Source organism: Salmo salar, chromosome 06 (assembly GCF_965601325.2).
Source record: "Salmo salar chromosome 06, fSalSal1, whole genome shotgun sequence".
NCBI lineage: Eukaryota > Metazoa > Chordata > Actinopteri > Salmoniformes > Salmonidae > Salmo > Salmo salar.
Genome location: NC_138296.1, coordinates 96,025,997 through 96,042,183, shown reverse-complemented (window position 1 = coordinate 96,042,183; position 16,187 = coordinate 96,025,997). Strand labels below are relative to the sequence as shown.

The 16,187-nt window shown below is 40.7% G+C and overlaps 1 protein-coding gene across 1 annotated transcript; it reads left to right on the top strand.

The window, feature by feature from the left end:
- The first annotated feature begins 2,046 nt into the window (after positions 1–2,046).
- tcf21 (transcription factor 21) lies at positions 2,047–4,070 on the top strand. The gene is made up of 2 exons (XM_014206259.3): positions 2,047–2,683; positions 3,596–4,070. Exons 1-2 carry the CDS (start codon positions 2,240–2,242, stop codon positions 3,683–3,685), a joined length of 534 nt encoding a protein of 177 aa, XP_014061734.1. The 5' UTR covers positions 2,047–2,239; the 3' UTR covers positions 3,686–4,070.
- The last annotated feature ends 12,117 nt before the right edge of the window (positions 4,071–16,187 follow it).

Sequence of the window (16,187 nt, the reverse complement as noted above, 5' to 3'; positions counted from 1 at the left end):
AAATCAGGGGCACTGATTGGTCGAGAGAGACCCCTTAAGTTTATGAAGAATGGACAGTGAATGATGCCCGAAAGGTCGTTGCCTGCCTGCACGTTGAGTTCTACCCATCATCAGTCTGGTTTATTGTTCGACTCCACGTGCTCTTAGTACCCCACTTATCCAGCGGCCCATAATACCTGTTGTTTTGTCTCCACCGGTGGAGGATTTTGAGGGGGGGAATCGGTGTGGAATGATGTCTGAAGCAGAACAGGGATTCCTGGGTTTCCGAGGATCCCCGGTATCTATTACATCCAAAGGACAGAAGGCGCCAGCGGGCTCCCCCCCTCCCCCCCTCTCCCCCCTCTCCCCCCCTCTCCCCCCTCCCCCCCTCTCCCCCCTCTCCCCCCCTCCCCCCCCTCTCCCCCCTCCCCCCCTCTCCCCCTCTCCCCCTCTCCCCCCTCCCCCTCTCCCCCCTCTCCCCCCCTCCCCCCCCTCTCCCCCCTCCCCCCCTCTCCCCCTCTCCCCCCTCTCCCCTCTCCCCCCTCCCCCCCTCTCCCCCTCTCCCCCCTCTCCCCTCTCCCCCCTCCCCCCCTCTCCCCCCCTCTCCCCTCCCCCCCTCTCCCCCCTCTCCCCTCTCCCCTCTCCCCCCTCTCCCCCCCTCCCCTCTCCCCCCTCCCCCCCCTCCCCCTCTCCCCCCTCTCCCCCTCTCCCCCCTCCCCCCCTCTCCCCTCTCCCCCCTCCCCCCTCTCCCCCCTCCCACGAGAACTCCCTGTCCTTGTTCTTCTACCCCATTAAGGGGCTTTTCAGTGGTGCTGAAAATTTGCGAGGTTCTCCCTAAAGTCGGTGGATGAAATGCCACCCTATTCCCGGGCATGCACTATTTTGGACCAGGGATTGGAGGCATCCATAATCTGAAATTATTATCTATTATCAATCTATTATCGTATATATATATCATGACGCTGTTGTGGAATGTAATGTAGACTACATATGTGATCAGTAAGCAGGAAGCACCTGCTGTAGGCTATACAAGGGACATTTAGAGACTGTGTATAGTTGTCCATAATGCAGGCATATGAGCTTAAATGTAGCAATAGGCTACTGGTATAGTCTAATAATAATAATAATAATAATAATAATAATAATAATAACAACTATAATAATAATACATTCAGAAATTAGCAAACTTTTAATTTCAATTCAGAATTATCGAAATGGCCTATTTTCCTATTTTAACGCAAAGCGGAAATAAGACAATATTTAATAACATAGGCCGTTGGTGATGTAACATGCATCGAATCCATTTCGAAACGACTTGATTGATTTATGGTCCACAATATATCCATATTGTAGTGGATATTTATTTTATAAACAGCCCCGAAGCATTTAAAAAAAATAAAAAAATCTTAGGTCACAAAAAAAAGAATGAGGGTGTTTCGTTGAATGAATAACATTCACGTAGACTACAGCTTAAAATAATCCTCTATATTTACTCTTTAGTTCGTTGTATTAAACATCCCAATGGATAACGTTCAGGGATATCATTCTGGGAAGTTTATATCTCTTAATGCTGAAATAGCAAGTCATTGTTAAGGTCCCTGTGGCTCAGTTGGTAGAGCATGGAGTTTGCAACGCCAGCATGGGTTGTGGGTTCGATTCCCACGGGGGGCCAGTACAAAGAAAATAAAAAATATAACGAAATGTATGCATTCGCTACTGTAAATCTCTCTGGATAAGAGCGTCTGCTAAATGACGAAAATGTAAGGTATGATTATTGAACTATAAAGAGCAAGTGTTGATGTAGTTTCGTGTATATGCTGCAGTGGTCTTTGTCCTGTATTTTTACACTGATATAAAGAACATATATGTTTATAATAACTGTCCAGAAATAACACGTTATTACATGTTCAGCTAATACACGAGGCCTATAGCATCCACTTGTAAGAGTTTGTGTTTGGAACTGTGTAGAATTGTTCATCCATCACTCCCCTCCTCCCGCCCCCGGTGACTCGCTTAGCCTCGCGGTCACGCCCCCCCCGGTCACAGAGATAAATGGTCAGTTCCGTAAGGGCGCATGCTTTTACAGTTAACTCCACATCCTCCGGTCCGTTATTCCGGTTCATGAACAGCCTGGGTCTCGAGGAGTAGGAGGACACACCGGCGAGCTCGTTCACCTCAGTCTCTAATCCGTCCTCGACGGTCCGTCCCGTGTTACACATGTTCTGCTGAGGACGCGCGCACCAACCGACAAAAACCGACCATGTCCACCGGGTCGCTTAGCGACGTTGACGACGAGCTCCTGGACGGCATCCTGAAGTTCGGCTCTTCCGGTAAAGACTCCGGTACGTCGAACGAGAGCACCGGGGAGAGTTCGAACTGCGAGGGCGGCTCGGCCAACGACAAATCAGCCCAGGGAAAGAAACGGAAAACAGGGTCCGGTAGGAAAACCGCGCTGAACGGCGTGGCGCACGATGGGGGCGGCAAGCAGCCGCAGAGGAACGCGGCCAACGCACGGGAGAGGGCAAGGATGCGAGTGCTATCCAAAGCGTTTTCCCGTTTGAAGACGACTTTACCGTGGGTCCCGCCGGACACCAAGCTCTCCAAACTGGACACACTTCGCCTCGCCTCGAGCTACATAGCCCATCTACGACAGATCCTCGCCAACGACAAATACGAGAACGGATTTATCCACCCGGTGAATCTGGTGAGAGACACACCTCAAATTCCCCAAAAAATCTATCACATTTATTTTATACCGCCGTTGATTTCATTAAATGTAGACCTTAACCCTTGTTTACATCAGCAATTTTCACAAAGCGCTTTACAGATAGATTATTTAACCCAAACCCCAAAGAGCAATTTAACTAACACGGTGGCCATGAGAAACTCCCTGAGCGTTGACATAACATATAAAGTCTCAGAGAGACAGAAAGTCTACTAATAGTCTAACTTAATACAATTAAAAGTGATTCCGAAATCTGGTCGTGAATCAAACAGATCAGTTGAGTTTGTGAAGGAGAATTCTTTAAGCATGGCCATCCCTCTGTTTGGATGGTCCAGCTTATGGTTTAGTTAGTCTATGCAACTGGGGTGCGTTTTATTGTTTAGCCAAAAGCCCCTTTGTGTGGCCTATATCCTTCACACTATAACTGATCATTAATATTCCCCCAGTTCATCATTTCCCAACAGGACAGATTGTTTCCGTGTTGTTGATTGTTTCCGTGACGTTTTTAAACCTCTCACCATTAGTATATCCATGTTATAGGTTCAGTAGATAGAGGAAATATATATATACTATATATATATAGACCTTATATTTTATTTATTCAATTACGTCTATTATTATGATGTTTAGAAGTCAGGTTTACTTGAAAGATGTCAAGGGGGAAAAAAATAAACCAAATGATTTGTGTGAAGTTGATTTCTTGACCCAGTCTAAAAATGGATATGAGGATGAGGTTTAAAAATGCAATTGTGTATTAAAGAAAAACATTTTTTTTTGGGGGGGGGGGGGGGGTCAAAATTGTTATACCATTGTTGTTGTAATACGCAGTGAGTTGATTTGTGATTTGCGATCTCTCTCTCTCTCTCTCTCTCTCTCTCTCTCTCTCTCTAGACGTGGCCCTTCATGGTCGCCGGGAAACCGGAGAATGATTTGAAAGAGATGCTCAACACCAGCAGGTTGTGTGGAACAACCGCCTCGTGATGTAACGGACATTAACATTAACCGTCAAGGGATGGACATTTTTTTACAGATGGACAGAAATGCACGTCATCTCTCCTAAACCAAAACATGAGTGGAAATACCGGGAGAGCGCACGCTCTCTCACGCGTTCCTATACAGAGAAGCTGATTTTATATTTAAAGTGTTCACATGTTGCCTTTGCTGGTTCGAGGACATATTGTGTTTTGTATACGTTTTTATACTCTTAAAAATGCTTTAAAAAACAAAACAAAAAACTTTGTCACACGAGTATTTGTTTTAGCGGTGATGTTGTCCGTCACCGCGTTGGAAGTGCACGTGAAAAAATGTCTCAGTATCCCATCTGAATAGACAGATTTTATGTAAATAAAATGTATTCATCGCATAATTTTCTTCCCCAATGTGCATTGTGTTGGAGTTGGACTAAGAGCAATTTAAATTCTACAGGACACCTTTTTGTTGTTACTGTAGGCTATAGGCTATTTTCCTGCTAACCTTATAATAACCCCTGGTTATTACCAATCCCTCCAAATCACAGCGCAAAACTCTACAAACGAGCACCGGGGGAGAGAAAAAAAAATCTAAGTGTCCACAGGTCCAGGTTTATTTGTTTTTCTTTATCTCCAAAAGTAAACAATGGATAAAACCTACTAGACTATCTCGTTCAAAAAAAACACCAAAAGATATGTTTTGCGCCTTGGTTAGGGCCTGCCTGTGTTTCCTTTTATACAATTATTCCAAGGTGGTTTCTTCCTTTTGACGTGAATAAATGTCGGTAATAGTGTCGCAAGAGAATAGGTATGTAGGTATGTAAACGCGCAGCGCTTAATCCAGTTGCAGACGCCTTGTTTAATTCACGCGGGTTAATGACAGTACTGTTTACACTCGGAGGAGAGATATTTATGCAGCTAGCAGCTCACTCTGGCGCGTTAGGCAGGGAGGATAAACCCCTGTCTGGGACAGCCCGGTGTCACTGTGCAGCTACATTACACACAGACACAGACACACAGACACACACACACACACACACCCACACACACACACACACACACCCCCCCCCCCCCCCCCCCCGGTCACTCCTGAGCTGCAAACACAGAGATTATTATAGGAGAGGAGAGGAGGGCAAGAGGGAGAGGAAAGAGAAGACAAGAGGAGAGGAGGAGAGAGGAGATGGTATAAAAACAAGCCCCCACATCCATCTGTTAGTGTCATGTTATTGTAGCGATCCACAGGCGGGATGACCCACACATAGCCTCGCTGGGACAGATTGTATACAGTGCCTGCCGAAAGTATTCACATCACTTACACTTTTTCAAAATTCTGTTGTGTTACAAAGTCGGATAAAAATTGATTTAACTGTAATAATTTTTTTGTTGCTGTCAAAGATCGACTCAAAATATGATGTAATATCAAAGTGGAATATTTTTTTTATTACATGTATATTTTTAATATTGGAAAATAAAAACAAATATATTTGGATTAGACAATTATTAAATCGCCTGAGTCAATACATGTTATTATCACTTTTGTCAGTGATTACAGCTGTCAGTCTTTCTGGGTAAATCTCAAAGAGCTGTGAGTCTTTCTGGGTAAGTCTTTAAGAGTGATTACAGCTGTGAGTCTTTCTGGGTAAATCTCAAAGAGCGATTACAGCTGTGAGTCTTTCTGGGTAAATCTCAAAGAGCGATTACAGCTGTGAGTCTTTCTGGGTAAGTCTCAAAGAGCTGTGAGTCTTTCTGGGTAAATCTCAAAGAGTTTTGCACACCTGGATTGTACAATATTTACCCAGTATTCTTTTTTTTTAAATTCTTTCGAGTTCTGTCAAGTTGGTTGTTGATCATTGCTAGACAACCATTTTGAAGTCTTGTCATAAATTTTCAAGCTGACTTAAAATCAAAACCGTAACAAGGCCACTCAGGAACATTCTATTTCGTTTTAAGTAACTCCAGTGTATATTTGAGCTTACGTTTTTAGGTTTATTGTCCTGCTGAAAGGTGAATTCATCTCCCAGTGTTTGTTGGAAAGCAGGTTTTCCTCGAGGATTTAACCTGATCTTAGCTCTATTCTGTTTCTTTGTATTACTTTAGTGCCTTGTTAAAAACAACAATATTTAGGAATATATTTATTTTGTACAGGCTTCCTTCTTTTCACTCTGTCATTTAGGTTAGTATTTATGGAGTAACTACAATGTTGTTGATCCATCCTCAGTTTTCTCCTATCACAGACATTTAAATCTGCAACTGCTTTAAAATCACCTTTGGCTTCATGGTGAAATCCCTCTTCGGCAACTGAGTTAGGAAGTAGGCCTGTATCTTTGTAGTGACTGGGTGTATTGATACACCATCCAACGTGTAATTAATAACTTCACCATGCTCATAGGGATGTTCAATGTCTGCTACCAATAGGTGCTCTTCTTTGTGAGACATTGGAAAACCTCCCTGGTCTTTGTGGTTGAATCTGTGCTGTGAAATTCACTGCTGGACTGAGGGACCTTACAGATAATTGTATGTGTGTGTGGGGTACAGAGATGAGGTAGTCATTCAGATATCATGTTAAACACTTATTATTGCACACAGAGTGAATCCATGAAACTTATTTTCACTCCTGAACTTGTTCAGGCTTGTCATAACAAAGGGGTTGAATACTTATTGACTCAATGCATTTCAGTTTGACATTTTTTATTAATTTGTAAAAATGTCTAAAAACATGATTCCACTTTGACATTACGGGGTTATTGTGGAAAAATAACAACAAAATGTGGAAAAAGTCAAAGGGTGTGAATACTTTCTGAAGACACTGGAAGTGTGTCCCAAATGACACCCTATTCCTTATATTGTCGACTACTTTAGACCAGAACTCCTTAGCACCCTATTCCCTATATAGTGCACTACTGTTGAACAGGGCTCTAATGGCACCCTATTCCCTATATAGTGCACTACTTTAGACCAGAGCCCTATAGCACCCTATTCCCTTTATAGTGTACTACTTTTGACCAAGGCCTGTGGCACTCCACTCCCTCCCCCCCCCTCCCCTCATGTCACCCCTACAGGACCACCGGGTAGAAAATAAACTTGGCCGACACACACTCAGGCCGCAGCTGCACGGAGGAGCTGCCCACTCGGTCCTGAGAGAGAGAGAGATGGAGCAGGGGAGGAGAGAGGGGGAGGAGGAGAGGAGGTAGGTCATTAGTAAGATAGCAGGGGCCTGCGTTTGGGATTCCCATGCGCTGAGCGGCTGGTCTAGTTAATTGTTTTGTTGGACCACTGCCCAAATGGAGAAACAAAGAGAGAGAAAGGGAAAAATCTTTTTTTATTTTAGATGTTCCAGCGGTCAACCTGGACCCAGGGGAAGACTTAACATAGTAAATGTAAATATGCAAAACTACATTTAGTACAGTGCATTCGGAAAGTACTCAGACCCCTTCACTTTTTCCACATTTTGTTAAGTTACAGCCTTATTCTAAAATTGATTAAATTACAATCAATCAATCTACACACAATACTCCATGACAAAGTGAAAACAGGTTTGTAGAATTTTTTGGCAAATTTATTAAAAATAAAAAACAGAAAAACCTTATTTACATAAGTATTCAGACCCTTTGCAATGAGACTAGAAATTGAGCTCAGGTGCATCCTGTTTCCATTGATCATCCTTGAGATGTTTCTACAACTTGATTGGAGTCCACCTGTGGTAAATTCAATTGATTGGACATGATTTGGAAAGGCACACACCTGTCTATATAAGGCTCCCACAGTTGACAGTACATGTCAGAGCAAAAACCAAGCCATGAGGTTGAAGGAATTGTCCGTAGAGCTCCAAGACAGGATTGTGTCGAGACACAGATCTGGGGAAGGGTACCAAAACATTTCTGCAGCATTGAAGGTCCCCAAGAACACAGTGGCCTCCATCATTCTTAATGGAAGAAGTGTGGAACCACCAGGACTCTTCCTGGAGCTGGACGCCCGGCCAAACTGAGCAATCATGGGAGAAGGGCCTTGGTCAGGGAGGTGACCAAGAACCCGATGGTCACTCTGACAGCTCCAGAGTTCCTCTGTGGAGATGGGAGAACCTTCCATGAGGGCAACCATCTCTGCAGCACTCCACCAATCAGGCCTTTATTGTAGAGTGGCCAGATAGAAGCCACTCCTCAGTAAAAGGCACATGACAGCCCGCTTGGAGTTTGCCAAAAGTCACGTAAAGGACTCTCAGACCATGAGAAACAAGAATCTCTGGTCTGATGAAACCAAGATTGAACTCTTTGGCCTGAATGCCAAGCGTCATGTCAGGAGGAAACCTGGCATCATCTCTACGGTGAAGTATGGTGGTAGCAGCATCATGCTGTGGGGATTTTTTTCAGTGGCAGGGTCTGGAAGATTAGTCAGGATCGAGGGAAATCCTTGATGAAAACCATCTCCAGAGCGCTCAGGACCTCAGACTGGGGCAAAGGTTCACCTTCCAACAGGACAACGACCCTAAGTATACAGCCAAGACAACGCAGGAGTAGCTTCGGGACAAGTACTGAGTAAAGGGTTTGAATACTTATGTGTATGTGATATTTCAGTTTTTTTATGTTTAATACATTTGCTAAAATTCAAAAATTCTGTTTTTGTCATTATGGGTATTGTGATGTCATTATGGGGTATTGTGATGTCATTATGATGTATTGTGATGTCATTATGGGGTATTGTGTGTAGATTGATGAGGGAATACATTTTTTTTAGAATAAGTCTGTAACGTAACAATATGGGGAAAAAGTCAAAAGGTCTGAATACTTTCCGAATGCAGTGTACTAAATGTAGTATGCATATTTACATTTACTATGTTAAGTCTTCCCCAGAGACCAGGTTGACCACTGGAACATCTAAAATAAAAAGATTTTTCCTTTTCTCTCTCTCTGTTTTCTCCAAAAAGTCAAGTGGTCTGAATACTCTCTGAAGGCACTGTATTTGTTAAGTTTCATATGGTAAGTATTAATATGTTATGAATTGCAATTTGTACAAAATGTTATGTGTTTTGTATTTTGCAAATAATGTCATATGTTACGAATGCCAATTTGTTGTGGGCTAGGTGGTTAATGCTAACGATAGTGAGGCTATCCATATTACCAAACCATTCAATTGCTAGGCAATTCATATTACCAAACCATTCAATAGTTAGGCTATCCATATTACCAAACCATTCAATAGTTAGGCTATCCATATTTCCAAACCGTTCAATAGCTAGGCAATCCATATTACCACACCTTTCAATCGTTAGACTATCCATATTACCAAACCATTCAATAGCTAGGCTATCCATATTACCAAACCATTCAATAGTTAGGCTTTCCATATTACCAAACCATTCAATAGCTAGGCTTTCCGTATTACCAAAACATTCAATAGCTAGGCTATCCATATTACCGAACCATTCAATAGCTAGGCAATCCATATTACCAAACCATTCAATAGTTAGGCTATCCATATTACCAAACCATTCAATAGTTAGGCTTTCCATATTACCAAACCATTCAATAGCTAGGCTATCCATATTACCAAACCATTCAATAGTTAGGCTATCCATATTTCCAAACCGTTCAATTGCTAGGCTATCCATATTAACACACCTTTCAATCGTTAGACTATCCCATATTACCAAACCATTCAATAGTTAGGCTTTCCATATTACCAAACCATTCAATAGCTAGGCTTTCCGTATTACCAAACCATTCAATAGCTAGGCTATCCATATTACCACACCTTTCAATCGTTAGACTATCCCATATTACCAAACCATTCAATAGTTAGGCTTTCCATATTACCAAACCATTCAATAGCTAGGCTTTCCGTATTACCAAAACATTCAATAGCTAGGCTATCCATATTACCAAACCATTCAATAGCTAGGCAATCCATATTACCAAACCATTCAATAGTTAGGCTATCCATATTACCAAACCATTCAATAGCTAGGCAATCCATATTACCAAACCATTCAATAGCTAGGATTTCCATATTACCAAACCGTTCAATAGCTAGGCTATCCATATTACCAAACCATTCAATAGCTAGGCTTTCCATATTACCAAACCATTCAATAGCTAGGCTTTCCATATTACCAAACCATTCAATAGCTAGGCTATCCATATTACCACACCTTTCAATCGTTAGACTATCCCATATTACCAAACCATTCAATAGTTAGGCTTTCCATATTACCAAACCATTCAATAGCTAGACTATCCATATTACCAAACCATTCAATAGCTAGGCTTTCCATATTACCAAACCGTTCAATAGCTAGGATATCCATATTACCAAACCATTCAATAGCTAGGCTTTCCATATTACCAAACCGTTCAATAGCTAGGCTATCCATGTTACCAAACCATTCAATAGCTAGGCTTTCCATATTACCAAACCATTCAATAGCTAGGCTATCCATATTACCAAACCATTCAATAGCTAGGCAATCCATATTACCACACCTTTCAATCGTTAGACTATCCATATTACCAAACCATTCAATAGCTAGGCTATCCATATTACCAAACCATTTAATAGTTAGGCTTTCCATATTACCAAACCATTCAATAGCTAGGCTTTCCATATTACCAAGCCATTCAATAGCTAGGCTATCCATATTACCAAACCATTCAATAGCTAGGCTATCCATATAACCGGAGCTTTATCTTATTCTTTTTATATCCATGGCGGATTCAAGGAAGAATTCATGGAAGATGCAAAAACTTTGGAGATAACAATAGATGGCAAAGTCAAAGATACTGGTTTCCCCTATCCATCTGTACCAGAGGGTTTCCTACATGCTTTTGACAAATCCAGCTCCTGAACCAACCATAGCCTAGCCAGCTGGCTAATCTTTTTAACATTGTATAGCAACAACACATAACATTAGCTAGATAAGGTTAGCATGCTAGCTAGCTACCCTGACAGCTGTCAGTGTCATACTTGTTGTTATTTTCCACTACACAACGTTCCCACGCCCCAATTCATGTATTAGCAGCCTGTGTTATTCTTCGGAGGTGGAACGAGAAGTTCTGCTATAGGACAGGAATTATGTCGAAATAGGGACCACAATGCCCTCTGGTAGGGGGCTTTAGAGCAAAATTCCTACAATTCTACACATTTTTGCCATGACTTCTGCCATGAAAAATATAATTTCTGAATGAGAATGACAAACAAAATCAATGGGGGCTGATTGGAGGTCAGGTCCCCTTGGGCACGTGGCCTGCATGCCTGGTCAGTATTTGGCCATGATTTCGACAAGTTCAGATAGCTGACTAGACTAATTACCAATTAAAACATGAACATGGCTAATTGTTAGCTAATTGACTCACTGGCATAACATGAAAACCTGCTGATGGACAACCACATTTTGAAATTGCACTTGGTGTATTTTACAAATCTTACTCTCAATAGTAAGTTGAGACCCCAACTTTTTGGGGGGTTGTGGGGGGGGGGGGAGTAAGCTTCCCGTTAGCGTCCTGGGGACCCTTATGTCGCACAAGTAAACATCAATGACCACGTATATTTTTTGTACTTTATCAAACAATAATTGTATTTAAAGCTAAAAAAATATCTTGGTTAATGGTCACAAGTACAGGGTAAATAATATTTTAAATAACCTGTAACTTTGATCGCATTTTCCCCTGTCTTTTGACTGCATGCTCCTCTCGCTGAATTTACAAGATGTTTTCAGCTTTAAATCTCACCGATTATTAGCCTAAAAGTACAACGCCTCTCCCCCATGTGACCTATATGTTGTGTCTATGTACTGACATGTATGTGTAACTGATACATACACAAACATTACATGTTCATGTTTTTACATGTACAGTACCAGTCAATAGTTTGGACAAATCTACTCATTTCAGAGTTTGGCTTTATTTTTACTATTGTGTGCAAATCTGTCATCAAGGCAAAGGGACTTTGAAGAATCTAACATCTAAAATATATTTTGATTTGTTTAACACTTTTTTTGTTTACTACATGATTCCATGTGTGTTATTTAATAGTTTTGATGTCTTCACTATTATTCAGGGCGGAAGGTAGGCTAGTGGTTAGAGCATTGGACTAGTAACTGAAAAATTGCAAGATCAAATCCCTGAGCTGACAAGTTAAAAATCTGTCGTTCTGCCCCTGAACAAGGCAGTTAACCCACTGTTCCTAGGCTGTCATTAAAAATAGAATTTGTTCTTAACTGACTTGGCTAGTAAAATAAATAAAAATTCTGCAATGTAGAAATTTGTAAAAATAAAGAAACCATTGAATGAGTTGGTGTCCAAGTTTTTGACTGGTACTTTATGTGAATAGTCAAGTCTTTTGTCTGTAACATCTTGTTCGACTAGTTTGAACAATTATTTTTCACTTGAAAATTGTTCGAACGTTGTTTGACTAGCTTTCGCCATTGAGGTTGGCTAATGGTGATCCCAATTAATCAAATCAAATATCTCTGCGCACCTCAGAACAATCAGAACGGATAAATAACCTCTCCAATCTTTTTGGCTCTATAACAAAGAACAAAACAGCAAAAACATATACATGATAAAATACACATCTTAGAATCAACTATTAAAGACTACCAGAACCCACTGGATTCTCCAATTACATTGAATGAACTACAGGACAAAATACAAACCCTCCAACCCAAAAAGGCCTGTGGTGTTGATGGTATCCTAAATGAAATTATAAAATATACAGACCACAAATTTCAATTGGCTATACTTAACATCTTCCTCAGCTCTGGCATCTTCCCTAATATTTGGAACAAAGTACTGATCACAAAAAAGTCTAGACATATTTGACCCCAATTAGTACCATGGGATATGCGTCAACAGAAACCTTGGGAAAATCCAATCAAATGTCAAATTGGCTTTTTACCAAATTACTGTACGACAGACCACGTATTCACCCTGCAAACCTTAATATAGAAATAAACAAACCAAAACAAAGTCTTCTCATGCTTTGTTGATTTAAAAAAATATATTTTGACTCAATTTGGCATGAGGGTCTGCTATAGAAATTGATGGAAAGTGGTGTTGGGGGAAAAACATATGACAATGTAAAATCCATGTACACAAACAACAAGTGCACGGTTCAAATAGGCAAAAAACACACCTTTCTTTCCACAGAATCTGAAGTCAAATGTCTACTGTTTGCTGATGATCTGGTGCTTCTGTCACCAACCAAGGAGGGCCTACAGCAGCACCTAGATATTCTGCACAGATTCTGACAGACCTGGGCCCTGACAGTAAATCTCAGTAAGATAAAAATAATGGTGTTCCAAAAAAAGTCCTGTTGCCTGGACCACGAATACAAATTGCCCTAGAGCACACAAAAAACGATACATACCTCAGCCTAAACATCAGAGCCACAGGTAACTTCCACAAATTTGTGAACGATCTGAAAGACAAGGCAAGAATGGCCTTCTACGCCATCAAAAGGTATATACAGTTGAAGTTGGAAGTTTACATACACTTAGGTTGGAGTCATTAAAACTCATTTTTCAACCACTCCACAAATTTCTTGTTTTGGCAAGTCGGTTAGGACATCTACTTTGTGCATGATACAAGTAATTTTTCCAACAATTGTTTACAGACAGATTATTTCACTTATAAATCACTGTGTCACAATTCCAGTGGGTCAGAAGTTTACATGCACTAAGTTGACTGTGCCTTTAAACAGCTTGGACAATTCCAGAAAATGATGTCATGGCTTTAGAAGCTTCTGATAGGCTAATTGACATGAGTTAATTGGAGGTGTACCTGTGGATGTATTTCAAGTCCTGCCTTCAAACTCAGTGCCTCTTTGCTTGACATCATGGGAAAATAAAAAGAAATCAGCCAAGACCTCAGAAAAAACCTCCACAAGGTCTACAATTTCCAACGGCTGAAAGTACCACGTTCATCTGTACAAACAATAGTACACAAGTATAAACACCATGGGACCACGCAGCCATCATACCGCTCAGGAAGGAGACGCATTCTGTCTCCTGGAGATAAACGTACTTTGGTGCGAAAAGTGCAAATCAATCCCAGAACAACAGCAAAGGACCTTGTGAAGATGCTGGAGGAAACAGGTACAAAGTATCTATAGCCACAGTAAAACAAGTCTTATATCGACATAACCTGAAAGGCCGCTCAGCAAGGAAGAAGCCACTGCTCCAAAACCGCCGTAAAAAAGCCAGACTACGGTTTGCAACTGCACATGTGGACAAAGATTGTACTTTTTGGAGAAATGTCTTCTGGTCTGATGAAACAAAAATAGAACTGTTTGGTCATAATGACCATCATTGTGTTTGGAGGACAAAGGGGGAGGCTTGCAAGCTGAAGAACACCATCCCAACCGTGAAGCACGTGAAGCACGGGACTGTTGCACTTCACAAAATAGATGGCATCATGAGGTAGGAAAATTATGTGGATATATTAAAGCAACATCTCAAGACATCAGTCAGGAAGTTAAAGCTTGGTCGCAAATGGGTCTTCCAAATGGACAATGACCCCAGGCATAATTCCAAAGTTGTGGCAAAATGGCTTAAGGACAACAAAGTCAAGGTATTGGAATGGCCATCACAAAGCCCTGACCTCAATCCCATAGAAAATATGTTGGCAGAACTGAAAAAAGCATGTGTGAGCAAGGAGGCCTACAAACCTGACTCAGTTACACCAGCTGTGTCAGGAGGAATGGGCCAAAATTCACCCAACTTATTGTGGGAAGCTTGTGGAAGGCTACCCGAAATGTTTGACCCAAGTTAAACAATTTAAAGGCAATGCTACCAAATACTAATTGAGTGTATGTAAACTTCTGACCCACTGGGAATGTGATGAAAGAAATAAAAGCTGAAATAAATCATTCTCGCTACTATTATTCTGACATTTCACATTCTTAAAATAAAGTGGTGATCCTAACTGACCTAAGACAGGGACTTTTTACTAGGATTAAATGTCAGGAATTGTGAGAAACTGAGTTTAAATGTATTTGGCTAATGAGTATGTAAACTTCAGACTTCAAACGTACATAAATACATTATTTTCCCTTTTGTACTTTAACTATTTGCACAATGTTACAACACTTTATATAGGCATTGCATTTCACATTTGAAATGTCTCTATTCCTTTGGAACTTTTATGAGTGTAATGATTAATATTCATTTCATATTGTTTTTTTTCACTTCATTTATTGTCTATTTCAGAGAGAGAGAGAGAGGAGAGAGAGAGAGAGAGAGAGAGAGAGAGAGAGAGAGAGAGAGAGAGAGAGAGAGAGAGAGAGAGAGAGAGAGAGAGAGAGAGAGGAGGGGTGGGGAGGTCAAGGATTTCAGAGCCACCGAGCAGCTTGATCTAATAGATTAAACATGAAAGTAAATCCGAATATCCAAATTTGCATGATATGTTAAGTTCGGCAATATCAAAAGTAGAGTGGTTGGTCAGGATGGACGGGTGTATAATGAGAGTGTCTAGTAACCCAAAGGTTGCATGTTCGAATCTTATCACAGTCAACTTTCGCATTTTATCTAATTAGCAACTTGTAACTGCTGACTACTTTTCAGCTACTTTGCAACTACTTACTCTAACCTGAAACCATTCACCTAAATCCTAACCCTAAACTTAACCCTATCCTTAAGCCCTAACCCCTAACCTTGCTATTGAATGGTTTGGTAACAAGGATAGCCTGGCAATTGAATGTTTTGGTAATATGGATAGCCAAGCAATTGAATGTTTTGCTAATGTGGATAGCCTAGCTTTTGCATGTTTTGGTAATATGGATAGCCTAGCAATTGAATGTTTTGGTAATATGGATAGCCTAGCAATTGAATGTTTTGGTAATATGGATTGCCTAGCAATTGAATGTTTTGGTAATATGGATAGCCTAGCTATTGTACATTTTGGTAATATGGATAGCCTAGCTATTGAATGTTTTGGTAATATGGATAGCCTAGCTATTGAATGTTTTGGTAATATGGATAACCTAGCTATTGAATGTTTTGGTAATATGGATAGCCTAGCTATTGAATGTTTTGGTAATATGGATTGCCTAGCAATTGAATGTTTTGGTAATATGGATAGCCTAGCTATTGTACATTTTGGTAATATGGATAGCCTAGCTATTGAATGTTTTGGTAATATGGATAGCCTAGCTATTGAATGTTTTGGTAATATGGATAACCTAGCTATTGAATGTTTTGGTAATATGGATAGCCTAGCTATTGAATGTTTTGGTAATATGGATAGCCTAGCTATTGAATGTTTTGGTAGTATGGATAGCCTAGCTATTGTATGTTTTGGTAATATGGATAGCCTAGCTATTGAATGGTTTGGTAATATGGATAGCCTAGCTATTGTATGGTTTGGTAATATGGATAGCCTAGCTATTGTACATTTTGGTGATATGGATAGCCTAGCTATTGAATGTTTTGGTAATATGGTTAGCCTAGCCATTGAATGTTTTGGTAATATGGATAGCCTAGCTATTGTATGTTTTGGTAATATGGATAGCCTAGCTATTGTATG

Excerpts from the sequence above, each read along its gene's own strand:
- tcf21 (XM_014206259.3), top strand. The coding sequence starts at position 2,240 with ATGTCCACCGGGTCGCTTAGCGACGTTGACGACGAGCTCCTGGACGGC. Across the intron at positions 2,684-3,595 it reads TTATCCACCCGGTGAATCTG|ACGTGGCCCTTCATGGTCGC; the intron begins GTGAGAGACACA and ends CTCTCTCTCTAG.